This window comes from Cotesia typhae, unplaced genomic scaffold (genome assembly GCF_013202065.1).
Source record: "Cotesia typhae breed Kobodo isofemale line unplaced genomic scaffold, CoteBio_Ctyphae contig_44, whole genome shotgun sequence".
NCBI lineage: Eukaryota > Metazoa > Arthropoda > Insecta > Hymenoptera > Braconidae > Cotesia > Cotesia typhae.
Window position 1 is genome coordinate 4,757,967 of NW_027423753.1, and position 26,411 is coordinate 4,784,377.

Genomic DNA, 26,411 nt, shown 5'->3' on the forward strand with positions numbered 1-26,411 from the left:
TTATATTTTAATATCATTGCTGGATAAAAATAATACTTGTTACGTTCTCAAGAATGCGAGTAGAGTGAGCACATATGAATTGTTATTTCAAGAAATAACTTTTTTTACCCGATGACGCACTGACTCGACAATGCCCGTGTTCGCCCTTGTCTCTGACATTTATATATATATATACATATATTTTATTATCTCCAACTCAACTCGGATTATAAGTTCTCGGTAGCGGATGTCGGGTATACGGCCTTGAAAATTATTATGAATGAATTTTATTTAATCTCTTGGAAGTTTATGGAGACAAATGTGAGATTATTGCTGGCGAGTAATTTTTATTTACTCTTGCTTATTATTTTTATTATTAATTATTGTATATTAATATAAATTGGTTAATAGATTCGACGAATTTAAAACAAAAAAAAAAAATATATCAAGTAAGTTGAAGTTGAAATTAAAAAAAAAAAAAATCCTGATCGATGACTCAGGACATTTTTGGTGAGTCACCATTAACAAATTATAATTCTCAATAATTCTAAATAAAAACTAATGATGAATATTTTGTTTTTAGTGTGATGGATGAGTATTATCAGTATGAGCGTTGCGACAAACAATGTTGCACTAAAGAAGCTTCTCAAGTTCATCGCTCCCGCACATGTGCAAACATACGGTGCATAACACTAAGAACACACGAGGAGGCATTCATATACCCTCACTCGTGTTATTGTTGTCGGTTTCGCATTAAAGGAGCTGGCGCTTTTTTTTTTTTTTTTTTTTTTTTTTTTTTTTTTTTTTTTTTTTTTTTTTTTTTTTAAATCTTGCTGTTCCTCCGGTTAAGCTGATCTACCTTTGCAAATCTCTGATCTTTAATCTTTAATTTCTCATTTGATTCCATAAATTTTTATCTAACCAGTGAGTACGAGGACGGTAGTAATCATCATCAGGATTAAATTCAGATGGTATGCTCATGATCATAAAGATCGGGGTGTAATTTTAAAAAGAAACTCCGCAAGGTGCAGAGAATAAAATAAAATTGGATCGGTATTGATATCGTTTGGGACGAGGCAACTCAACTGGGACTTGTTTACATCCCGGTTGGCGGGTGGAGTGGGGAGGGCAGTGCCCGGTCGAGTGATCGCGAGTGGCCCGAGGGTCGCGGACGCGAAATAGAGTGAACAAGAGTTTACTTGGGAATAACATAATGTGTTGTATCACAGAATGAAAGAGCAACAAAGAGGCAGTAAGAGTGTGTGGAAGTTGGGAGTGAGTGGGGAATGAGACCGTGGCCGGGGGCCTGAGCAGCGTGAGAGCGGGCGCCTATACTCGGGCCATTTAGTGCACCAGCTACTCCCCTCCCACTTCTCCGCTCCTCGGAGTCGACCTCAACGTTCTCTTACTTGTACGCCGTATCCGAGTGTGTAGGATATTCTCTATATGATACTATATGTACTACTACTTTACTGGTAGGTCTTGTGTCCAACTTTGGTTTCTCTCTTACACCGCCAAAGTGTAGTGTAAGACGAGTTAACCGATAACGCAACACCAAGTAACCAACAGAGAGAAAAATACCGCGAGCAGGACACACAACCGTCTGAGTAGTCGCCGACCGCCATGACAGAACGGAATGCATGAGAACGCGAAGCTACTGACCCTCTCTTATTATTAAACTTCCCTCCACTTTTAAAATACTCTTTCTACCGCATTTTATTTCTACGCTATCCATCGATTCTCAAATTTCGTTCCACTTTTATTTATTATAAATTTTTTTTTAAGAAAATTTTTTTAAGTATTGCATTTTAAATTTCTGACGTTATCTATACTAATTAAAAAATTCTTAAAACAAAAAAATTATTTTACAGTGTTTTGTTGTGTTGGTTCAAATAAAAAAGTTCTTGAATTAAATTTAAAATTTTCTTGAACTAAAAAATTTTTAATTCTAGAATTTTTTTTATTTTTAATTAATTCAGGACACTGACACTTTTCAATATAATTTTATTGATTTGAAATTTTTTTTTTTTTAATCAAGTAATTTGCTAAGTCAGAGAATGTAGAATTTTTTTTTCTTATTGAAAACAAACAATATTCTTATTTCAAATTAACAAATTCTCTGTGTAATCAAATAGAGATCTTTTATTGGTTTTATTATACCAAAAAGTCTTAATTTTTATCCTCTTTGATATTAATAATAATAATAATTTATGAAAAATTGAAATTATTCAAAATTTTCCTCAAAAAAATAAATTCATAAAATTTTATTGATCCCAAAGAGACGCAACATTAAATAACCAAACGAACGAATAAAAATGAAAATAATTAATTGGAATGTAATGAATTTAGGGTTTAAAAAATGAAGCAGGTGCCGAATATCCGGTCGTATGTCAATCGGTCACGTAACGGTTGCTTAATCCATTGCAAGTGACTTTATTTATCTCAATAAAAATTTAATCGGTCTACCGATTAAATAAAAAAAACTGATAAGCCTCACTTCATACTCAAACTCACTATCCATATTTAAAAAAAAAAAAAAAAAAAAAAATGTAAAAAAAGGAAATAAATAAATAAATGCAGAGACAAGGGTTCAGGTTGACTTAATAACATCAGAGGCTCGTCAGGTCGTTGACTCTCGTTCTCTTCTTTCTTCGAATCCTGGGGCCCGGACCCGCAGCAGCGTTGAGGCAAAATTCTCCCTGTTATGTGTAGTGTGTTGACTACTTGTTCTTTTTTCTTATTCGTATTCTTATTCTTATTTTTCCCCTGTTTTGTTGTAGTACCACACACACGTACTATGTACGTCTTCACTTGGTGCAGACGGTAAACAACACTTTCTCTCCCCGGTCCCCTCTCTCGGCGCTCATTCATATCTCACATTAATGCTCAACTTCACAGCTAACTCCAAGTTTTATGGATGTTTTTTTTTTTTTTCGCTTATTATATTACTAGATTCCGCGAATAATTTGCATAATACATAATATTTTAACAATAATAATATGAATTTTTTATTTTTTAAATAAATTATACCTGAAAGTACTGAATACTGGCAGAGGTGTCAATGTAATTAAACCGGCAAACCTTGGAGTCTATTAGCACCGTGTACACCATTTGTTAATTATTTCCCGTGGATAATTTTTATCATTATCATTGTTGATAGCGGTGATTCCAATGAAATTAATCTCTGGAATTTTATTAAACGGCGAGTTGAATAGAATAAAATAAAAGACCAAAGACCAAAGACTAAAGACTTCTGTTGTGATTCCTCAGAGGCAGTCAACTAGAAACTATGAATGAGTGTCTTTACCTTCTTTCACCGCCACTTTTTTTACATTTTTTATTTCATCTTTTCTTCATACATATTATAGTCTTCTTTAGTCTTCATACCCCCAATGAGCGCAATCGTTACATCAGCTCGACAAATATTTCTTTAATAAAAAAAAAAAAAATAAAATAAATAAACCGTGCCGTTAATTACATAAAATATATGTTGGTATTGAAATTGAAATTAATATTCAAAGAAAACTTTTCTGTAATCAATATTAATTCATCTTAATTAAAATGAATTGTATTTACTGAATATAGTAAGAATGAAGGCTCTACGGGAGTGGGAGCAGTGACGATGTCCTAGCGAAGGTCACGGCCGGGAATGCGGTTTGCGTTGGTCGGTCCAAAGTGCCGAGCTTCTCTTCCTTGTCTCCTCTCGCGGCAGCAACTAGTCATCCTCTTCTCCCTCACTCTCTTATCTTAATCTCTTTTCTTGTTGCGCTTGCGTCGACGCAGACTGCTCAGGAATGCACCAAATGCACTGACCACCGTCCCGTCCTACCTCATCCACTTGTTTACTTTTTCTCGAGACTCTTCTCGGTCGTTCCTCTTCATTTTTTCCCTCCATACGAGCGAGGTTCTTCCGAGCGAGCCAGTACATTCCCCTGATAAATTTTAAATCAACTTTCTGGGGTGGATGCTCTTGATCTTCGTTAAGACCATAAGTTCATTGCTGTAGTCTATGTTATTCCTATGTAATTCATTTTTTAGTTTATTTATAATTTTTAGTCAAAATTATTAAATTTTAAAGTTTAATACGGAAATATTTAAATTACATATTCAACAGGATTATCAATTAAAAAAATTTGTTTTTTTATTTTGACCATTTTGTTTATTCAATTAATCAATTAATTATAATAAAAATAAATTAAATTAAATAAATAAAGATACACAGAAAAAAAAAAAATTTCTTGAACCAAGAAAATTGTAAGGAAAACCGAAGTTATTTTGGAGCAAGAAGAAATTTTCTTAACTTAAAAAAAATTTAACTTAATTTAAGATTCTTTTGATTTCAGAAAATTTACTCTTGACTCAAGACTTTCTTTCTTTCTGTGTAGTTTAATTTTTAAGTAAATAAGTGAAATTTAAAAATTAAAAAATGCGCGCGTAAAAAATTATAAAATTAATGTGTGCATTTTTTCTAATAAGATTTTTTTTTTTTTTTTTTCTATCAAATTGATTATTAAGAATCTAATTTTTTTTTGTAAATAAATTTTTAATTTCGTTTAAAATTATCGCTACCTTTAATTAAAATAAAAACTCAAAAAAACTGCATTACTGAGTGATTACACATCATAGATCTTAAGTTGACAAAATACCCGCTAAGAGGGTTAAGAGGCCGCGCAAAAAATCTGAAAAGGGTAGTACTGGCAGTTTAGGGGATCGTTAACCCACGTCAGCGGGAAAATTGTGTTGGTAGGGATGCCCTGCACTCGCCCTACAACCTACAACCTACAAATCAATACTTCTCTTTTTTTCTTTCTCCAGTCATATATATATATATATATATATATATATATATATATATATATATATATATATATATATATATATATATATGCAGTGTATACAGGCTTTTGACTACTGTACACCCTACACCCTTACATCCTGGCACAGTAATGGTGGCACATTCTTCGAAAAACGTGTCGTCCACCGGCCCCAATAGTTATCTCGCAGCTGCACACGCTTTCTACTATACGCGTTAAAACTCGCATATGTCGTGCATCTTAAACCGCCTTTTCCTATTCCTATTTCTAATGCACTCTATACTATATCCTGTATACTAATACTAATACCACTACTAATAACTATTTCTCCACACATACCCTTATTTTTCCCTTACCCTTCACGCACACACATCCAACCCCTAATCCTATTTTCTCAATGTCACGTACATTTCCTCATAAATCATTGCTCAAATAAATTATTCTTATTTCAAATTCACCCAAAAATATAAATAATAACAATTATCATCAACAATAAAACCAATAACCATTATATTTTTTTTTTCTAAATGATACATTTATTTTCATTAATAATATTTTGTCTATTACATGGGAAAATATCTTCGAATCTAATATCTTGAAAAAATATTATGTATTTTCAATTCAAATAATTCGAAGTTTAAGATAAATTCAATTTTTATTTAAAAATATAAAAACGGAATGTTAATGAGAAATTTTTAAAAATAAATTTAAATTGATTCTCACAAAAGTTACATAGAAAAAAAAAAATTTCTTAAACCAAGAAAATTATAAGGAAGATTTAAGTTATTTTGGAGCAAGAAGAAATTTTCTTGGCTTAAAATATTTTAACTTGATTCAAGAAATTTTCAATCTTCCTTAAGATTTTCTTGATTTAAGAAAATTTACGCTTGAATCAAGAATTTTTTTCTTTCTGTGTAGAAAATTTAATTTTCAACAAAAATATCTTTCATATCGGAATTTTATTTGTTTATTTAAAAATTATTTTGGAGCAAATAAAAATATTGTACCGTTAAATCTTAATATTGAAATTTTGAGTCAAACATTAGAGATGACGAAAAATTGTAAGAAATTTTTTTGGTAAAAAATTTAACGTTCTACACAAAAAGTTTTTATAAATTTTACCGTATCTCTTTTTCATCAGCCAGAATTCAAATTTGCTTAAAAAAATTATTGGGGAATATCCGTGGAGGGAAATAATTGTAAGGAAATAAATGATAAGGAAGACCGAAGTTATTTTGAAGCAAGAAGAAATCTTCTTTAAAATTTTCTTGATTTAAGAAAATTTACGCTTGACTCAAGACTTATTTTCTTTCTGTGTAGTTAATAAATTTATTTATAAATAATTTTTTTTTAAACAGTGATAAAAAACTAATTTTCTAAAAAATTAATACCTTTTATCTATAAATTTAATTGATAATTATTTTTAAAAACAACGATAATAATAATGAAAAATACCTCAAACGCAATAAAGTCGATCGCGAGTAGAGTTGAGCGTATATAGTAGTATAGTATAAAACATAATCTCGTAGCGTACAAAAGTGGGGGTAGTTCATTCAGTGACAGCGAGAAGACTTGGCGCATGCGCGGTACTCATTGGCGTACACACGCTACTACGCTCCCACACCACGCGGCCACACAGACGTCCACCCTCTCTTTCCTCTACACTACTATATTGTGATACTAACACTAAAGGTCCCCTATCTATACATTTATCGCTGCTATGCGCATTACACTCACACTTGCGCTCTTTCTACTCATTATTCGTTTACTTACATTGCGATCCCTCTCCACTCTCCACTTTCCGCTCTTCACCCTCCTGCACTATCCGTGCCGACGTAGACGGTTACGCGAGAGTGGACACACACTCACGCTTCCCTCATTCTGTAGCACAGCCGTCATATCTTTTCTCTTCTCCCTTCCCCATTTTCTTCTCTTTCCTTTCTTCTCTCAGTCGTACTTATGCTCAAGTTCGGTATTCGGTACACTTCCCCTTACCTCTATACTGACATTACCTCCAAATACACACACTCAGATGGCACCACTCACGCGAGATATAATACTACGCACTCAATCTGACGAATGACTGAACCAACTACAACCACACAAACGTCATTGTTATTACTATATAAACTATTCTTTTTAATTATTCTGGGAAAAATTTTTATTATACTTAAAAAATAATTACATCACCAACTAAACATTTTTTTTAATGTTTATAAACAAATTATCGATACAATTTTCGTCTCCAACTTTTTTTTTTCTTCCCAAGTGTGAATTCATTTTTTTTTTAACTTTTATTTAAGAGCGGTTGATGCTACTTGATTTGAGTAGAAAAATTCTTAAATTAAGAAATTTTTCTTGCTTCAAGTAAATTTTACTTGATAAAAGAATTTTCTGTCTTGTTTAAGAGTGAAGCGCTTTTTTAGAAAATTTTCATTTATTTATCCATAAAATGCATTTAAGATTTTATTTTTTGTACATCTACACGGAAAGAACAAAATGACACTGGATATCATCTTAGATTATACTGAGTAAAAAAAAATTTCAGACAGTAGCTAGTATAATCCAGATTACAATGAGTATAATCTAGATATCACTCAGTATAGTCTGGATTGTACTAGCTACTATCTGAAAAAATTTTTTCACAACAGATATCACTGAGTATAATCTGGGATGATATCCAGTGTCATCTTGTTCTTTCCGTGTATGACAGAGATGCTTGCGTTTATCCAATAAAAAGAAAGAGAGTGAAAAAAAGTGTAAAACCTTTCTTAAAAAAAAAAATATTTTTAGCTTAACAAAATAAGAGAGAAAACTTTTAGAATTAAAAAAAAAATTTTAAATAAAAATCTCAAGTTTTTGTAAATTTCAGTACATAAAAGCAACATTCAGAAATTATTTGCTTTTATATATTTACATTACAAATTTTTTAATTATTATAACATGAATGTTAATTTCTTCTCTAAAATTTTAATTAATATTAATTTTTTAATGTAAACTAAATTTAATAATTCCTAATATAAATTCTCAAATTAATTCAATACAAAAAATATCAAAAAAATTATTTCTTCTTCACAATAATTCATTTGTTGTTTTTTTTTTTTTTTCCAATTTTTTCTTCCAAACAATATTATCTCAAAAACAAAAAAAAATTGTCCAGTTCTGTTTATACAATTTAAAAAAACTCAAGTATGTACTATACTCAGTTGTTTACATCTTGAGCTTGGACCACCCGGTTCTATCGTATGTAGAGAGAAACTGCGCATTAACCCCTCTTCTTTTTACAGGGCTCGGTGCATTATAGCTTCTAAGAAGAGTATAGTGGCAACAGCAGCCTTACCAAGCTGGCCACAATGCATAATAAAATCCGCCGCAGTCTGTAGTATATCGCAAACAGTAAACCGAGAACAATATTTCCAACAGTATTTCTTCTTACATTAGATTTATTTAGAACTATTTTATTTATTATTAAAATTCAAATGCATATATATAATGGAAGACAACGAATCTTTCGTTTAGATCGATCGAGAATAAGTTTTATTAATTTATTTAATGTCTTGATTTTTCTCTTTAAGGAAGAAATGTTTCATTCAACCGAAAAAATTTTTAAAGAGACATTAATTGTTATTTAGCAAGGAGAAATTTACTTCAATCGAGATATTTTTAGTGAAAAATTTGTTTTAAAAACACTTTCTGTCTCGAATTTCGTAAAAAAATTTTTGAAACATGAAATTTCGTAAAGTCAAGATAATTTCAAAGAGAAAAAGTTTTTAACCAAGAAATTCGTTAAAAATACATTTTTTGTTTTAAAACAAGTACAAAAAAATAAAGTTATTTTAAATTTAAATCATTTAAAAGAAGAAATTAAAATGAAAAAATTTTAAGTTGAAGAAATAATTTTTAAAAAATTCTTGAATCAAGCAGAAAAATTATTTTAACCAAGATAATTAAAAAAAAATTCATAAACCAAGACAATAATTAAAAAAAAAAAACTTTATATTTAATCAGACAAAAAAATTTTTTTCAAAATAATTTGCTTATTTCACTATTTTATCTTTTGAATTAAATTAATTTTTTATCACTAAAGAGATAGACAATTGCCAATCAAATGACAAGGATTATATCAAGAGTACGCGATGCAGTATAACTATGATACAATCCGAATAAAGGGATATTTAGAGTTGGCTGTTTACTCTACCGGTAACTCCGACTACCTACGACGCATGGGTTGTATTCTGCAAACTGCGTATTTAATTCAATCGAGTACGAGTCGAGTTCGATGTTGATGCGTACATATTATATGATATATGCATACAGGAGAATGCGCTTTGACGTGCTCGTGTGTATCGTGTAAGGGATAATACTGTGTGTAGTTTGTAGTTTGTAGTGTGTACTGAAGGCGAGAGACGCGTTAACGCCGCGGCGTGCATTCTCCAGAGGTGCATTGACTTTGACTGCGTTCCTTCTCTCTCCTCCAGCACATTGTCCGCCTCCTACTCTTACTCCTGATCATCCTGATGTAGATGCTTCTCTTCTCTTCTTTCGTTCTTATGGCTAAAATGCAACTGCGCCACAACACAACATTCCTGATGTAGATGTAGCGTATGGATGCTACCAACTCCCCGTACCGATTTAACGCCAGAGGACCCTTTTACTTTGCTTGTTCCTATGTTACGCCAACAACTGTCGTTTCGCGCCATTTTATTTCTTCTCAAAATTTTAAAAATATCTGATTTTTTTTTCCTTTTTCAATAAACGAATTTTTTAAAAAATTTAACTCCCAAATTTTTTAACTGTTTATAATTTTTTAGAAATATAATAATTTTAATCTAGAAGAGATTTTCCGAAATTAAAAAAAAATAAAATAAATCATTTTACTTTAGTTTTGAAAAATCTTTGAATTTTTACTGAAGAAACTTCTCTTTCTCGATGAAAAATTGACTTTTAATAAATTCTTTAAAGTTTTGCTTGAGAAGAAAAAGTTCCAACTTGATACAAAGAAATTATTTTTTTAAATTCCTGGGACAAATTTTTTTACTAAAAGTTTTTATGGAAATTTATTGTGTCTGAAGAAAAACTTTAAATAATTTTTTTCTATGGAATTTTCTTTTATAGATTTCAATTTTTAGTCATAAAAAACTTGAGTAAATTTTTTTCTTGGGGGTAAATTTTTAACCATAAAAACTTAAACTAAAAATGCGAAGAAAATTTATTTTGAAATTCTACGAAAAAATTTTCCACAAGTGTTCTTGTCACTTTATTGTATTGAAAGAAATATTGACTTGTGAAATTTATTCCAGTTATATTTTGTCTTGATTCTTAATTTTTTAAACAAAATAAAAATATTTGTCGGCTTATAACTTATAGATAGAATTTTTAAATTTCAAAAAGAAAAATCTGAACGCAAAGAGAAAGTGGATTATTATAAAAAAATGTAAGATTTATTTACTCAGTTGACAGAAACTTTGACAAATTTAACAGCAACTTTTTCGTTGGGTTGTCGAATTGAATGACTATGGGTTTGGTTTATTTTATTTGACATGACTGTAGTGGAGACACAAGCGAGTATTGTTGTGATGTCTAGGCATATTGCGACCCCACCGAGATTTACCCAGGGCTGTTTCGTGTGTTGTATTAGCTTCGGGTGGTAAGCCGGCGTAGTATTTTCCTCTACTCTCGCACCTGTCCTGTACTCCAGGCGGCTTCTATCGATTTATAGTTTTCCAAACGACCGCATTCCTCTCCTTTTTCTTTCAAAACTTATCTCGTCCTCATTTCGCCCCTAATACCAAAGCTACTATCCTTCTGCCCTTGAGCCACAGGCATATATGTATCAACCAAACTTAAAAAATAAACTTTCCCAAATTTTTAAAATCCTCCTCCTGAAATAACTATTTTTTGCGATATTAATTTTTCTATTTATAAATAGACTAATAGTGACAGATGTTGCAGTCCTTAAATTTTGTTCTACACAAAATTATTATTTGTAACACCTGGCAATCGACAGATGAACGAGATGACTTGTATAAATTATCTTTTATATAAATGACTAACAAATCGTTATTTTTTCAAGTTTCTGTTAGAATTTGCTCCGAATTTAATTGTTATTTTTATTTTTATTTTTTTTCTTACATTGTTTCGTTTGGACGATGTATCGGGTAGATTAAGGGTCTTCGGGTTTTACATGGCTTCGATCAAATTTCGAGGAATTAACGATTAGTTTACTACCCACATAAGCGAAGCCCACTGTGCCACTGGAACTTTATTCATAACACAAACTGCCCTACCCTTAAATTACAACTTTTCATTATATTTATCAGTTCATATTTTTACATTTTAAATTAAAATTTTTAAGTAATTATATTTGAACTTAGTAAAAAAAATTATTATTTATTATTATAAAAAGACAAAAAAATTTTTTTACAATAAATTTACCTCAATAATTAAAATAAAAAATTTAACACAGTTTTTTTTAAATAAAAAAATTATTGACAGGTTTAAATGTCAAAAAATAAAAATTCAAATATCTGATCAATTTTAAGGGATTAAAAAATTGACAAATAAAAATACTTGAAATATTTGTAGAAAAAAAAATTTTTTTTCTATTTTATCTTAAATTCAAACAATAATACGTAATATAAATAGGACCTTACCAAGGGTCGGTATGATTAAATCAAAATAAAACGGTGATGGGCATTAGAGTTAGAGCAAAAAGAGACCGCGACGTCGCGAGAAATCCGCGCGCGGCCATGTTTGCGCGGGTGTCGTAGGCGTGGCGTAAAGACATGGAAGCACAGTATACTCGTCCGCGACTCGTGTTGTCGCGTGTCTCCCACCCCGATGATTGACTGACCATGTAGGGGGATCTATAGCCAATCCTCGTTCTCTATTCCACTGACTCTTCCCCCACCATCCGGTTGGAAAAATTTTCCCCCCTGTTTTGTTGATGATCATACAGAATACACTTAGTGGGGAATTTATTACGCATCTACTTACGTCGCAATAATTTCTTTCTTGAGTTTTTCTTTTACTTTCCTAATACCCGCGACGTATATCGGATACCTAAACATACAACGCAAAATCTAACCTCGTTAATTTGGCTGCGCATTTTCTCAAAATGATTCAAATTTTCGCGGTAATTTTTTTTAAATTAATTTTTCCGTAAATTGAAAATTTTTTTTTTGTTCAAATTAAAATTTTTTAACTGATTAAAATTAATTGATTTTTTTGTTTTTTTATTACAGACAACTTGTGGGCCGAATTTTACTGGAAATATTTCGTGGCGCAGTAGACAACGGAACGGATTTAAATGTTGCGGAAGTAATGCAACCAGTTCACAAATTAGTAAACGATACAGGTGAGTTTTTTTTTTACTCTAATAATAATAATAACATTATAATTTAACTCCAAAAAATATTTTCCCATGTAATTATATACAATTATTCGTTAAAAATATTAATAATGACAGTTGGGAAACAACAACAAATACAAAAATAAAAAATGTTGAGTAATGGCTTATGATCAAAATTATAACGTAGTAACATTATTTTTTTTTTTTTTTGACGGAAATAAACTCTAACTGCGGCACGCGCTTTAAATATTAACTGGAAAAAGTAGCGTTTTCGGATAAAAACTTTGTTCATTATATTGCGGTCGTGAATCTGGCATCCTCGCGATCTCTTGTATATAGAGCTTTACTCATAATCCCAATTCTTTCGGTGACTTTCACACAGGAAGTTCGAATCACGAAATTTTTTGTCTTACTATTAATTGGCTTTTTTAACCAGTACTCTTAGTACATATTTATATTTCTATGGGTTTTATTTTTAGCTTCGAGGATTGAAATTTATTGATTTGTCAATCCTTTTTAGTTTTAATTTTGTACTTCTGTCGCTGCACTTTTTCTATCCATAATTTAATAATTAATTATATTTATATGATTTTTGACTAATTAATTTATTAAAACTGCACTGCACTAATTAAAACTGAGATGCTATAAATGTTAAAAGAGTTGCATCTTGAAATGTATATTTTTTTTTTTTTTTTTTTGTAAATATTCAATATATTAGTTGGTACATAGCTTCTCAAGTAGTTAATTGAACACCAAAAAATTGTTGGCAAGAATGGATTTAGTAAGAAAAAAATTATTTTGGATAAAGTAAAATTTTCTTGTCAAAAAAAAATCTTATTGCTTCAAAACAACTTTAGCTTTCTTTACAATATTTTTGGACCAAGTGAACTTTTGCTTGTGCAATTCGACTTTAAACATTTTTTTAAACGTAATTGAAAAGATAAAATTTATAAAAATATATTGAACACTGCCTAGCTTTAAAAATATATTAAATTTTAAATTGAAAGTAAATTTACAAACAATTATTGACCATAATTTTCTCCAATGTTTTTGCTGTCAGAAAAAATTTGCAATTTTAATTAATACAGTTCTTAAAAATTCTAAAAAATTGGTAACATACAAACAAGAAAAAAATACTCAAATTTAAGATAAAAAAATAGAAACTAAAATTTTTTATGTATTTTACTTAATTAATTTTTAGGTTTTCCTAATTTTATATTATTTTATTTAATAAAATTAAAATACTGTTCAATTTAACTTCCAAAGTTTTTTAAAACGTAAACTTTGTATTCATTAATAATTACATTTAAAAAAAATGAAGTAATAAACAATAATAATAACAACAAAGAAATATAAAAATACTTTAAAACCAAAAATGGTCATGTTCGCTTACTATCGCTGCATATAAAGGCACGTGTGTCACCGGAAATGTAGTACGAGTGCGTTAATGTAAAGAAAAAAAAAAACTAAAATCTTGACAAAACAAGACGGGGAGACGTGCGTGTTTATAAATAAAATAACCATATGGACCCCCATGGCTCGCTCACTTATTTCATCTCTTAAATTTTAACACTACCCGCGAAATCTCTTTTATCAATGAACAAACTGGTTGTTACAATATTTGATAGAAATATTATAGTCGCGTCTTGGCATCGACATTGCATCGACGGAATAGCTACGGGCGATTAATTCCAAAATGATAAGAGAAAATTAATAAATCGTGTACGTTACATCCGGAGAAAAAATAAATTACGGAGAAGAAACGATAGTCGTATTTTTAGTCCAACTTCCTTTCATGGATGGAGATGATGGGGAGCTCGAAAACGCATCTTGGGTCCCCGTGACACGTGCCAGCCTCTGTCCCAATACTCTTTACAACGACGACGAAATACTCTCGGATCCAAAAGAAGATACAAGGGCGGAAGAAAGATCACCCTTCTGTATATATATATATATATATATATATATATATATATATATATATATATATATATATATATATATATATATATATATATATATATATACATATATATGGACTGACTCGTGCTATGCTTTACTTTATAATTTCTTACCGCTACTGAAGCTTCTCATGCTGAACTAGAGAATATTTTTGGATCCCCTGCGAACTCAAGATGCATCGCTATTCACTCTTTATTGTGATATTTATATCTAACTTTGAGATTTTTTTTTTTTTTTTTTTCCATTTTTATAATTTTTTACAATAGTTATTTTAAGGTATTTTTCAAAATTAAAAATAAAAGTTTAATTATTTAAGCAAATTCAAATATTTAAATCATGCTCACTTTTTTCAGTAAAATTTTCTTAATTTTTGTTTAGTTGAATGAATTTTAATCTCAACTTACTTATTTTAATTTTCAAAATTTAATAATTTTTTTACAAAGTTGAAAAAAAAATTTCATCATTTTATTGACCAATCATTAAATCTAAAATGTTAAAAATATTTTTACTGTCAATTTCTAAACTATTACTTTATAAATTATTTACAATTGTTCAAGTTTATATTATTCACGCTTTTTTTTTTTTTTTTTAAATCTAAAACTAAAACAATTGAAAAAATTAAAAATCAAATTTAATTAATTTTCAAAATTATAGCTTCCAATTGAAAGCAAACTTTAGAATTGATCACATTTTTTTTTGTATTAAAAATTCTAAATCATTATTTTTACAATTTCAATGACAAATTTACAGATTAGAGATGTACTTATATTTAAATAGCATTTAAAACTAAAATATTAATTTTTTTTATAAGAAATTATAATTTTTTTAGTTTTTCGTCAAATTCTTTTCATTTTCTTCTCATAAAAATTCAAGTGCACTGAGAGTAAACACTGTCCAGATAAAGATTTCTTCATTTGAGAATTTTTTGAAATTACCCATATAAATTTAACAAATTTTGGATGAGATTAAATTTAGCAGATAATGATTATTTTAACAAATAAATTATGAGAACTAAAAATTGACATTTAGAAAATTAAAAAAGTAAAAAATGCAATTTTTCAGAGCAAATTTATTTATTAAAATAAAAAATAAAAAAATTGTAATAGTGACAGCCAACTTTAATGTCATAATTTTTGGACGTAAGAATATCAATTAGACAAAAAACAAATAGCTTTTTCTTGAATTTAAATAAAAACTATTAATCATTACGACCAATTCTTCAGACAAGAAAATATTCTCAATAGAATTATTTTTTCTTCTCAGTGTAAACTATCGAAGTCTTTGAAATAATTATTAAAAAATTTATATTAATAGAAAAAAAAAAAAAAAAACAAGCATATGTATATTTTTATTTTTAGTAAAGTACTAGTAAAAGAAGAAGGAAATGTAAGATAAGACACGATGATTGATGTTAGTAAGCTCGTAGTGCAAAGAGCCCAGAAGCCTACAAAATCCCCTTTAGGAGTATCTACCAGAGAGCAGAGAGCAAAGAGAGTACAGTACCAAGTAATAGTCCAAATTTTGTATTTCAGTAAAACTATTTTTCCCTAACAATCGAGTCGTAAAGCTGGATGCCAGGATGAATCCGAACAGCCGTCATCATTGCATCCGCCCCCTTGGAATTTTCCAGTACGCGCTCACCGTTCTAACGCATAGTGCATTTATATTTTCATATAAGTATTTATTATCTATATTACCTCTATTATGTTTAGTTCTATGTCCTTTTGAAGGGAACAACAGGCTGGTATATTATGCAGTTGGAGCTAGAAGCGGCAGATGAACGGAAAAATCCAAATGTGGGAGAAAAAATTGGGGGAGGTAGCGAGGAAAAAGGGGAAGATTGTAAATGGTTTAGTTGCAGCACGTGTGGCATGTCAAGTCCCTAAAAAATTTGAGATGCTAAAGAGATAGGGAAGACTGGAGAGGGCGAAAGTTGAATTTCCGTGAAAATTATCCAATCACAGCTAGCCAGTCGCTTTCAGTCCCACCATCGGTTCCTTTTTCGTCGAAGGGGGGGTAGGACCCGTTTTCCAGGCACCAATTGTTAGCCAAGCTAGGAAAAGGTGCTACGATCATCGTAGTCTAACGTCTAGAGTATATATCTACGGCGGTCTGCTTCAGTTGCACCCCCGCGCTTAAACCGAACGGACTGGCATCGAGAGATCGCGAGTAGAAAGAAAAGTCCCAGTTATTTTTTCGTTTCTCGCCTAAGTTGGCGTCGCTGTGAATTTTTGTTTATTTTTCATCATTAAACATTTTATTATCAAGTATAGTTAACAATTATTTTTTTTATTATTAAATTAATTTGTAAATTATACAATTAGCAAAATTTAAACAAAATTAATAATTTATAAAATTGTAAATAATATTTCTGCGAAATAAAATGGACGCTACGGTGGAACTAATCCGGAGGAATTTTTTTAGTCAAAGGTATTTTTCGGAGAATAGAAAAATTTACCTGCTTTACTCTGGCGGCTCTTAGTCACAGTTATAAGCTTGGGTTATTTTAAAAAGCAAACCCGAATAAATAATATTTCATTATTGTCTTTGAATATTTTTTAAAAAAATTTTTTATGCATTGTATTAACATTTGGTTTTTTTTTTTTTTATTAATTTTTAGATTCAGCAGTAAGACTGGAATTGGTTGATCAGCTGCCCCATGTCGCTATGATTTGTCAAGAAGCGCCGGATAGATTCGGAAATGTTTTTTCGAACCATCTTATCCATATTATTGTTAACTTCCTTCATGATTCCGATCAACAGGTTTGTTAAATATATGTATATTTACTTTTTATTTCTTTATTTGCAATGATAAAATTGTATTATAATATTGTTAGCAAATACTTTGAAAATTTTTCTTGGAAATGCGCAAAGCTTGAGATTTTTTATAAATTCAACGAATATTTTGAAGTTTTATCCAAATATTTGACTAAATATAGACAATATTTGGATGAAAAATAATTATTGGATAAAAAGAAATTAAACATTTTTCGATTTACATTAAATTTGAAGTTTTGTTAATTTTTGACAAAAAATTATAATTTTTTTAAATCTGCCTAAAATTAACAAGATTTAATTTATAATTGAAAATCAAAAATTTTCCAAAAGTTTACATATTTTTAAAATCATTTTTTAATAAAATTTCCAAAGAAAATTTTCAGAAATCAACGCTTAAAACATCAATTTTTTTTTTAAGATACTCAAATTAAAATATATTTGATAATTTTTTTAACAAACAAAAAATTGACTACACGGAAAAATTAAAGTGCAAAATTCACTCGGATTCCAATTAATTTTTATAGTTTCAAACAGTAGGACATCGAAGTGGCAAAAATATAAATATTATAGAATTTAATGTAGAAAGTGTAAAAGCTACAATTTATAATCTAATATCGAAAATAAGTAATTATTAGCTGTCACTATAGTAAATAACGATTTTTTCATCTTAAAAAATGACTGTTTCAAACAGTAAAAATTGCCGTTTCAATATATAGTCCATACTATGAGGAAAAGAAGAATTTAGATGGGGAAAAGGGGGTCTTCACTCTAGGAAAATTTAACATTTGAAACAATAAAAATTCTATTCTTAAAATATATATTTTACCAGTACAAGCAAGTCAATAATTATAGTTTCATTTTTAGCGTTGCGTTTAAAATTTACCATTTTATTTTGTAAATATTGACGTTGCTCGTATTAAAAATTTAATAACTGTATTTTATACTTTTTACATATCATGCGATCACTTTTTAGGTACCAAATGATAAATATCAAAGTCAAAATTCTTAATTATTACACTTTAATATTTTAGACATTCATATAGCGAATATTACTGTTTGAAATAGTATTTTTTTCCATTTAAAGAATAAATTGTAGCATTTAAATGATAAATATTACATAGTGGGGTGTGCCAAAATTCAATTTCCATGAAGAACCTTTTAAAATTAGAATTTTGAGTTCCGCTTTTGGCAGGAGCTGTGTTTGGGCATTTCCTAAGATATTTTGGGGTGAGAGGATTTATTTGATTTTCATAAAATTTTTTAACAGGAGTTTAGTTTGGGTATTTCAAATTTTGGCCGGAAGTGCCCAACTAAATCTCCTGTTAATAATTCTATAAAAATTAAATAAATCGTCTCATCCCAAAATATCTTGGGAAATGCCTAAACACAGCTCCTGCTAAAATCGGAACTCAAAATTCCAATTTTAAAAGTTTCTTTACGGAAATTGAATTTTGGCACACCTTAATTACATAGTAATTATTAAAATCACAATTTTACTGTTTGAAATGATAATTTTTAGCAGTTGATAATTACTTATTACAAATAAACTATTAATTATTACAGTTTACTTTTTCCGTGTAAAACAAATTAGTAAAATTCCACACGTAGAAATTCTACAAAACTATAAATGTAATTTTATAGACAATTTATTTGTTAAATAATACTTAAAAATTCAGTGTTGTTTTTTTCTTCTGATAATTAATAAAATTTTTAATTTCTAAAACGTTAGAATGAATAATATCAAAATTAAATAATCTACTCTTATAATTTCGATGAAAAATATGAAAATATATCATGTAAGCAATCTATTCGTAACGTGATTGGTCAAATATATCAAAAGCATGAAAATATATGCAATTCCTAAATTCAGGCTCGCGCAAATTTAAATTTTAGTAAAATTCTAAAAATTAATAAACTAAATTTTTTAGGTGCGACAATCAACTCACAATGCGCTGTTGGTACTAATCGAACGCGGGCTCCTGGACAAGCATTCCGTGGAACATGTCGTGGCACCAACACTGTTGATGATGGGCGCCCAGCCAGCAAAACTGGAGTTCATTAACTTTGCAATCGATGTAAGTTAATAATAGTAATTAATTTAAAATAATTAATAGTAACTAAAATCAATAAATATATTTTTATTAATTAATATAATGACAAAAAATAATAAAATAAGATTAAGATACAATAAAAGCAAATTCTGCATGAAAGACATGGGTAGTGAGATGATCATGCGACTTTCGCGTCTCACTACCTTGTCTTTCATGTGGCGTTTGTTGTTCACCAATTCGCAATCCTAAAATAAATAAATAAATTAAAAATTATTGTATTATTATTTATTAATAAAAATATTGTAGGTAGAAAAAAATGGGCATGCTTTTGCCGTCAAAGCTGGTGTGTAATAGAGCGTAGACTATCACAGCCAGCTTTGATGAACAAAGTTGTGTCCTTATTCAACTAAATCTAGAACCAGTTTAATAATTATTTAAAACGAATAAATAAATAAATGGAGGGCTGTTTTAGTAAAAAACATTTTGCGGTTCGGTCCATCAAATTGGTTGTGGAATGTTTCAAATCATATCACAGCCATTTTGATGAGGTCGGCTCGTAAAACCAATCTTCAGTATCAACAAAATTACTATTGATCTACCAAGCCATTAACCTTTAGCTTGCAATCATGGATTATTAATTACTGTTACTATTATTATTTTTATTATTATTAAATATAAAGTGTGATTATCATTTTTGACAAATATTGCTAGAGAGTAACCTTTTTTTTTTTTTTTTTTTTTTTTTTTTCAGATGTATATTTTATTTAACCAGGCAAGGAACGCGATCCAATCGTCAAATTGGTTGTGACGTGTAGTTATTTAAGTTCATATCACAGCCATTTTTGACAAATTGGATCGGTGTTTTTATCAACAAACTTTGGAATTTTTACTACTAAATATTTCAGATAAAAAAAAAGAAGAAACAATAATTAGATGCTGCATCGCTCACAGAGTGGCTGTTGTATGCATTTGTTGAATCATATCACAGCCAGCTTTGATGACCGTCGCGGTGTCAATAATTCAAATTTCAAGAAAGTAAATTATTTGAAATAAATGAAAAATGTTTTTAAAAGTCTAAGAATAAGTATATAAGTCTAAATTTATGTTATGTTATTTATTTATTTATTTACCTTTTTTATAGTATCACCTTAATAGAAAAATTAATCCTGATCAGTTCCGAATAGGGATATTGCTTTACCGGTGAACGACCTTGTTGTTTGTGCTTGTTCTTCAAGGCTCTAACCGGTGCACCGGCCTCCTTCCCTCGACAGCCTAGCTACCGCCAGCAGAGAGCAGAAAGCAGAGAGCTGTTCAGAAACAGAATATATCCTTGTACCTAGAGCAGCAATGCCTCTTTGAGTATAAAATTGAAGAAACAGTTGATCTTTCAACATGGATCGACTTTGATTTCCGAGTAGAGGAAACGACCTTCCTCACTTGATCAAGTGTTGCTGCAATCGTCCAGCAGTCACCAACAGTCAACTATTTTTCCCACGTTCACCGCGACATTTTTTGTTCCTACAATCAGCATCATGCAAAGGATTCATCGGCTGTCTTGCCCATCAGAGAGGTTGTGATGTGGTTCATTTTTACTCATATCACAGCCAGCTTTGATAAGCGAAACTATCCGATTAATATCAATTTATTAATTTATTCTTTTATTATGAAAAAGTATACATTTTAAAAACCTAGTTATTAATTTATAAATATTTGTTTTTTTGTTTTTTTCCCAGGGAATGAGCAAAGTTGCGTCCTTACTTGATCCCGAGACTGCTGAAAGACTTTTTTTAGAGCGCTACTTATCGCTATGCACTGATGTTAATTTTTTTATACGTAAATTATGTGCGATACATTTTGGTGAATTTTCAACCTCGATGACTAAAGAAACTATGTATGAAAAAATGGTAAGATTTTATTTATTTTTAATTATGTATATAATTAAATAATAAAAAATTTTTTATTTATAAAAAGTTAATTTTATGATTAACAAAAAAAAAAAAAAATTACCATTATAGTTGCCGATGTATGTAAATTTATGCAAAGACTCGGTGTGGACAGTAAGAAAATCTTGCGCAGAAGTGATAGTATCAATAGCCTGCTGTGTCCCAGTAGAATTACGACGCACAACTTTGTCTGATATATTAGCTAGTCACCTAGAAGATGAATCCAAGTGGGTTAGACTGTCAGCCTATCAAATGCTCGGCCCTTTTATATCGACATTTGCTAAGAAATTTACTGGAATCGCGTACAATCACTACGGGGAACTTATACTCACAGACCAGCATGGTACTGAGCTCAGGTATAACATGTATGTATAGCATTTTTTTTTTTTTTTTTTTTTTTTTTTTTTTTTTTTATCATTTTCTTTACGCTTATCTCTGTCACTAGAATCTGTCAATATGATAAATTAACCGACAATATTTATTTTTTTTTAAATAGGATATCTTTTGCCGGCTCGATTGATTCATCGATGTCCTGTAAATCATCATCTGATGAAGACTACGAGCAAGACAACGAAATGTTGAACAATTCTGGGTCGAAAAATAGTAGCAATTCCATGTTTGTTGAGTCGAAAACAGTAACAACTCGCAGAACATCAAGAAGTGGCTACAGAGCCTCGAAAGTCGATGGGCTTAATAAATTGTATGACGAATACCAGAAGCATCATCAGAGTATAGAAGACAACTCTTTGTTGAATGAGTCATCGAAGAACCTGTGGAACAGTATGGTTTCTTTGAATGAGCCCACTGTATATGACGACCTGGTGCCCGAAGAACATCATCAGTTTAATTCATTTCTCTATTACTACATACCGCCGCCGGATTTATCTCTTTTAGACGGTGATCTCATACAACCGAGCAATGATTCATCTGCTGAAGATAATTCAATGCATCAAGATAAATCACCCAAAGAGTCTGTGGACGACAGAACGGAGCTGGTTAATAATTCTGACAGTAATACGCAGGTTGAAGTCACAGTCGAAGGTGTTACTAACAATGAAATTAATACTGATTTAGCCCAGGACAGCAAGGAGATGAAGAATGAAAATAATCAGGAGACTGAAAAAAATCTTAGCTATCAAGACAATCAAGATCAGGATAATAAAATTGATGATGATAATGAAAATGAATATAATAAACAAGGTAAAGTCGAAGATAACGTTAAAGATGAGATAAATAATGTTAATAATAGTTTAAATAAATCATCAGAAGAAAATAATTTGATGAATGAAACTATAAGTATTTCAAATACATCATTAGATGACAACAATTGTGAATCATCGGCTGACGCCAAACAGCGTAGTTTTATCAGACTGCATTCGTCTGATGACAATCACCAGACAATTGTACCCCAGGAATTGATTAATTTATTCGTTTCAATGGCAGATCCCGAGGCATGGTGGAATTTGAAGTGGAACAGCGCTGAAATACCTCGTTTTTGCGCGTTTTATTTTCCGGCTGTCGTGCTGACTTTGGGTAAAGAAAACTGGCCTATGCTTAAAACAGCGTACGGATATTTGTCAGACGCCCGTGAGTACAAAGTACGTCGCACTATGGCTTCGAGTATTCACGAGGTGGCGATTATTTTGGGTGAAGAATTAGCGGCCCAAGATTTGCTTCCGATATACGACGGGTTTATAAAAGACTTGGATGAAGTGAGAATAGGTGCTCTCAAACATTTGGCGACCTTTTTAAAAGTTCTCAAGCCGGCAGATCGCTGTCACTTCTTGCCGCGTCTCCAGGCATTCCTGTCGATCGACAACGATGGCAACTGGCGATTTCGTGAGGAAGTTGCTTGCCGTCTGCTCGAAGCAGTGATACTGTACACCCCTCAGGATGTTGCTAAACACATTGCACCTTTGTCTTTCCCTCTACTGGTGGACAAAGTTGCCGCTGTAAGACAAATGGCTCTGGAGCTTGTTACTCAGATAGTTTCATACCTGTCCAGCGACGAGACTTTGGTTACGACAATAATTCAACAGCTGGAGGAGATGCTGACTGCTAATTCAAGTCGATGGACTTGCAGACAAACCTTCGCATTACTCTGTGCCTCATTGATCAGCAAAGACGCGATTAGTGGCGAGAGATTTGCCAATGAATTGCTGCCGTCTCTTTTAGAATTGTCCACAGATGTTGTGCCTAATGTTAGACTTGCTGTTGTAAGGACTCTGACCACGCAAGTTGTTAATATAAGCAATATTCTCAGTGAGGAGCAGGTTAAACAGATTAATGATAAGGTGCGAAATTTTCGAAAGGACCCCGATCGCGATGTCAGAGCACTTGCCGGCGGCAGTGTAGGAAAATACCAGGCCTGTAAGTGACCAGAAGTTAGATCTATCACCGCTGTTGATAATGAAAGACAGTTGGATGGAAATTAGGGGATCAAAAAAATTTTAGTTTCACGTCCGAATTTATTATGTCCATGTATTTTTAATTAATTAATCATTCTATTGAAAATTAATATGTTTTTAAATATGATGGATAAAAATATTTCATTTTTTTATTATTATAAATTTGTTTTTAACAAGAAAGCAATGAGCCTAGGCATGATTATTATTATTATTATTTCTTTGTTCACTATTAAATTTAACCGAGTAGATAGTGTAAATTCGTTAACGAAGAGATTATAAATATAATAATAATAATAGTTAATATTAATAATGATAATCAGCATTTGTATTGAAAAGCTCAAATAAAAAAACGAATTGGTGATATTTTGTCCAAATCGTCCGACATGTATTAGTGCTACGATTTTGTACTGCCTATTATTAATTAAATAAAAACATTTATAAATTGTAGTATTGGCCAGAGTTTGGTCAATTGTTGATAAAGTTTTGTAGACTTTTTATTTATATAGCATATTATTGAGTACAGATGAGCTTTACATAAGTTTTCAAATTTTTATAGGCTTTATATAAAGTTTCGAGTAGTATCAGTCAGTTAATTTTTTCACCGCATTTTTATCACTTAATTTTCTACAGCCAATAAAATGTTTAATCTAAAATTAATAAATAAATTTTTTTTTCCGATCATTTAATAAACTTCTCCCGCATTTATTATTATGATTTTTTTTTTTAAATTGTGAAAAATGAATTTTGTAATGAAGTATGTATGACGGGTAAATGTCAGGACAGGAAAGATTAAACCTAAATGATTGTAAATTCCTGTATTGTATAATATTATTAAATAAATGTAATTTTCACCTGTCCTTGTGACATGAAAATTGTCAGATTGTACAATAAAATCAATTAGTGAAGCAAAAATAAATGATGATGATTATTATAAACAATAATGAATTGATTGTTTGGTATTCACAATTACATTTAAGTAATTATATTTTATCTCAACTGGCACCGATTATTGTGAATACACTTTCTGCGCATTGTTTTTATTTAATAAATAATGATAATAAAAATAACAACAAATGATAATGTGTATAAAAATACAGGATGTATTTGATAGCTCAATGCAAAAAATAAATCTTAATATTGATTAGTAAATTTTTGTAAATTTATTTATATAAAACTACAATAATAGTAATAAATCAAAATAATAATAATATATAATAAGAATAAGTGTGGGTAATTAGAATATACCAAATAATCTAGCAGGTGCACAAGCTGGTAATTGACAAGTTTTTTCCTCCATTTCCGTTTCAGCATTTTTGCAATTACGTCGACAATGACGCCAGCGTATTTGCCGTCCCTTACCACAAGTTACTGAGCAGCTACTCCAATCAGTCCAACGTGTCCATTTTTTATTTTCCATTCCCCGTTTTTTGCACTTGAATTTCTTTCTATTCCTATTTAACATACGCCTTATCTTCCGTCTGTTTTTTTTCTTCCTTCTTCTCCTTCTCCTTCTGTTTCTGTGGATCGGGCGGATTTTAAACTTCCCGGGTGAATCACTCAAATTACTAGCTATCTTCAATGCCAAATATATATATATATATATATATATATATATATACATTATTTACCTTTTTTTTTTTTTTATTTAACTAACAACCTTCCATTTAAACAGTAAAAAAAAAAATAAACAGAAAATTAAGTATATAGCAAGATATTTTTTAGCAACGTACCTGAGTGTCTGGCTCCTAGAATACGGTGGCGTTTTGAATTGCTGATTCCGGATGCATACCCATGAGGATTCCTACCCGATCGTCGATTAATCTTAATCGGTCCTTCGAGCTCATCGACCTTTAAATAAATTATTTAAAAAACTTAATACAACTATTCATTAAATTTCTTCTTACTCTTTCTATTTATTTATTTTTAATACTCTCTAGTGTTAATAACCTTTGAAACAAGATTCGCAGCAAGGTCTCTTATTTCTTCAAGCGACGACAGAGGTCTGGCTCCAGACTCTTCAGGACGTCTCTTAACTCTCGCTTTATCTTTATCATGTTTCTTTTTATTTTTATGATTTTTCGAGCACCGTTTTACTTTTAATTTAGATTTATGATTTTTTTTTTTAATACTTTTCTTCACCTGAGAATTTTTCTTAACTTCACTCTTATTTTTGTTCTTGCGTTTCAATCTCACCGCTTTATTACTTTTGTTACTAAAATTCTTTTCAATTTTATTTCTTCGGTTCCTCTTCAAGTAAATTCTCTTGTCCGGATCTCCGAAGCGCTTAGTGCGGATCAAATTAACCACCGGCGAATTTTCCGAGAAGAAATTAGTTATTTCTTCTTCATCTACCTCCCGTTTTCTTCTCACATCCTCAACCTGTTTGTCGTTTTTCAATTGCTCGTCCAAGTTGTCTTCATCACTTTCAACTTCAGCAGGCCCGGCAAAAGAATCTGCCAATTTCTTCAGATACTCCGAAGAAGCTGATGATCCTCCGGATGATAGATAGTTCACATTGTTAAAATTATTGCGCTTCACCCGAATATGGTCATGAAGCTCTTGAGGAATTGGCCCGAATAATTTCTCCAAGTCTGTCAGAGATTTCTCGTAGCTGGATTTTGCCAAAGATTTATTGGCGAAAAAATTACTGATAGGCTGGACGGTTGACAGCTCGGATCTCTTGTTCCGTATCGCCTGCGAATGCACTGATTTTTTGTGACCATGATGACATTTAGGGTGATGTGTCTGATGACCTCGGTGGTGATCCTTAGAATCGACCTGCTGGGCCACCAAGGCGACTACCATCAGAGGTAGAAAGATCCAGAGGAAGAAAGCCCTTGAGAAGGATTTCACCATCACCCAGCGCGGTTGCCGCACTGATAAAACGATGCGAAGAATATCATTAATCAAATAATCCCTTTGTTAAATACTAAATTACTATCTAATCCTTGTAAAATTTATGTTAATAAATAATAAATATAAAATTGGACAATTAACGTCGTTGATTTAATTTAATAATTGACTATCGGCCAGATAACTTCATTATGCATATATGTAATTTTGTTTTGTTTTTTTTTTTTTATAAATAATAATTAAAAATTATAAAGTTTTTGTTTTATACTGAG

General features: G+C 30.5%; 2 protein-coding genes across 13 annotated transcripts in view; one reads left to right on the forward strand and one right to left on the reverse strand.

Moving 5' to 3' along the window:
• Positions 1–24,435, forward strand: part of LOC141529144 (serine/threonine-protein phosphatase 4 regulatory subunit 1) — a 93,360-nt gene extending 68,925 nt beyond the window's left edge. For 6 of the 8 annotated variants that reach the window (XM_074245580.1, XM_074245584.1, XM_074245585.1 and 3 more), the window contains 6 exons: positions 12,038–12,150; positions 16,727–16,869; positions 18,813–18,959; positions 20,669–20,839; positions 20,951–21,243; positions 21,375–24,435. In XM_074245580.1, the coding sequence (XP_074101681.1) occupies positions 12,038–12,150; positions 16,727–16,869; positions 18,813–18,959; positions 20,669–20,839; positions 20,951–21,243; positions 21,375–23,256 (2,749 nt within the window). In that variant the 3' untranslated portion in view covers positions 23,257–24,435. Of the gene's footprint in view, positions 1–11,909; positions 11,929–12,037; positions 12,151–16,726; positions 16,870–18,812; positions 18,960–20,668; positions 20,840–20,950; positions 21,244–21,374 lie in introns of those variants that run through there. The other 2 variants (XM_074245587.1, XM_074245581.1) reach the window with 2 other exon arrangements.
• LOC141529151 (uncharacterized) lies at positions 24,424–26,304 on the reverse strand. Of its 5 annotated transcripts, none has more exons than XM_074245599.1 (3): positions 25,234–26,304; positions 25,017–25,134; positions 24,424–24,855 (listed from the first exon to the last, which is right to left on the reverse strand). In XM_074245599.1, exons 1-3 carry the CDS (start codon positions 26,140–26,142, stop codon positions 24,521–24,523), a joined length of 1,362 nt encoding a protein of 453 aa, XP_074101700.1. In that variant the 5' UTR covers positions 26,143–26,304; the 3' UTR covers positions 24,424–24,520. The 5 variants fall into 5 exon arrangements, with proteins under 5 accessions (XP_074101700.1, XP_074101701.1, XP_074101705.1 ...); XM_074245600.1 differs by having other exon boundaries at positions 24,623–24,803; XM_074245604.1 differs by having other exon boundaries at positions 24,737–24,826.
• Positions 26,305–26,411: the final 107 nt, after the last annotated feature.

Excerpts from the sequence above, each read along its gene's own strand:
- LOC141529151 (XM_074245599.1), bottom strand. The coding sequence starts at position 26,142 with ATGGTGAAATCCTTCTCAAGGGCTTTCTTCCTCTGGATCTTTCTACCT. Across the intron at positions 25,135-25,233 it reads CTGCGAATCTTGTTTCAAAG|GTCGATGAGCTCGAAGGACC; the intron begins GTTATTAACACT and ends ATTTATTTAAAG. Across the intron at positions 24,856-25,016 it reads TCTAGGAGCCAGACACTCAG|CTAGTAATTTGAGTGATTCA; the intron begins GTACGTTGCTAA and ends CATTGAAGATAG.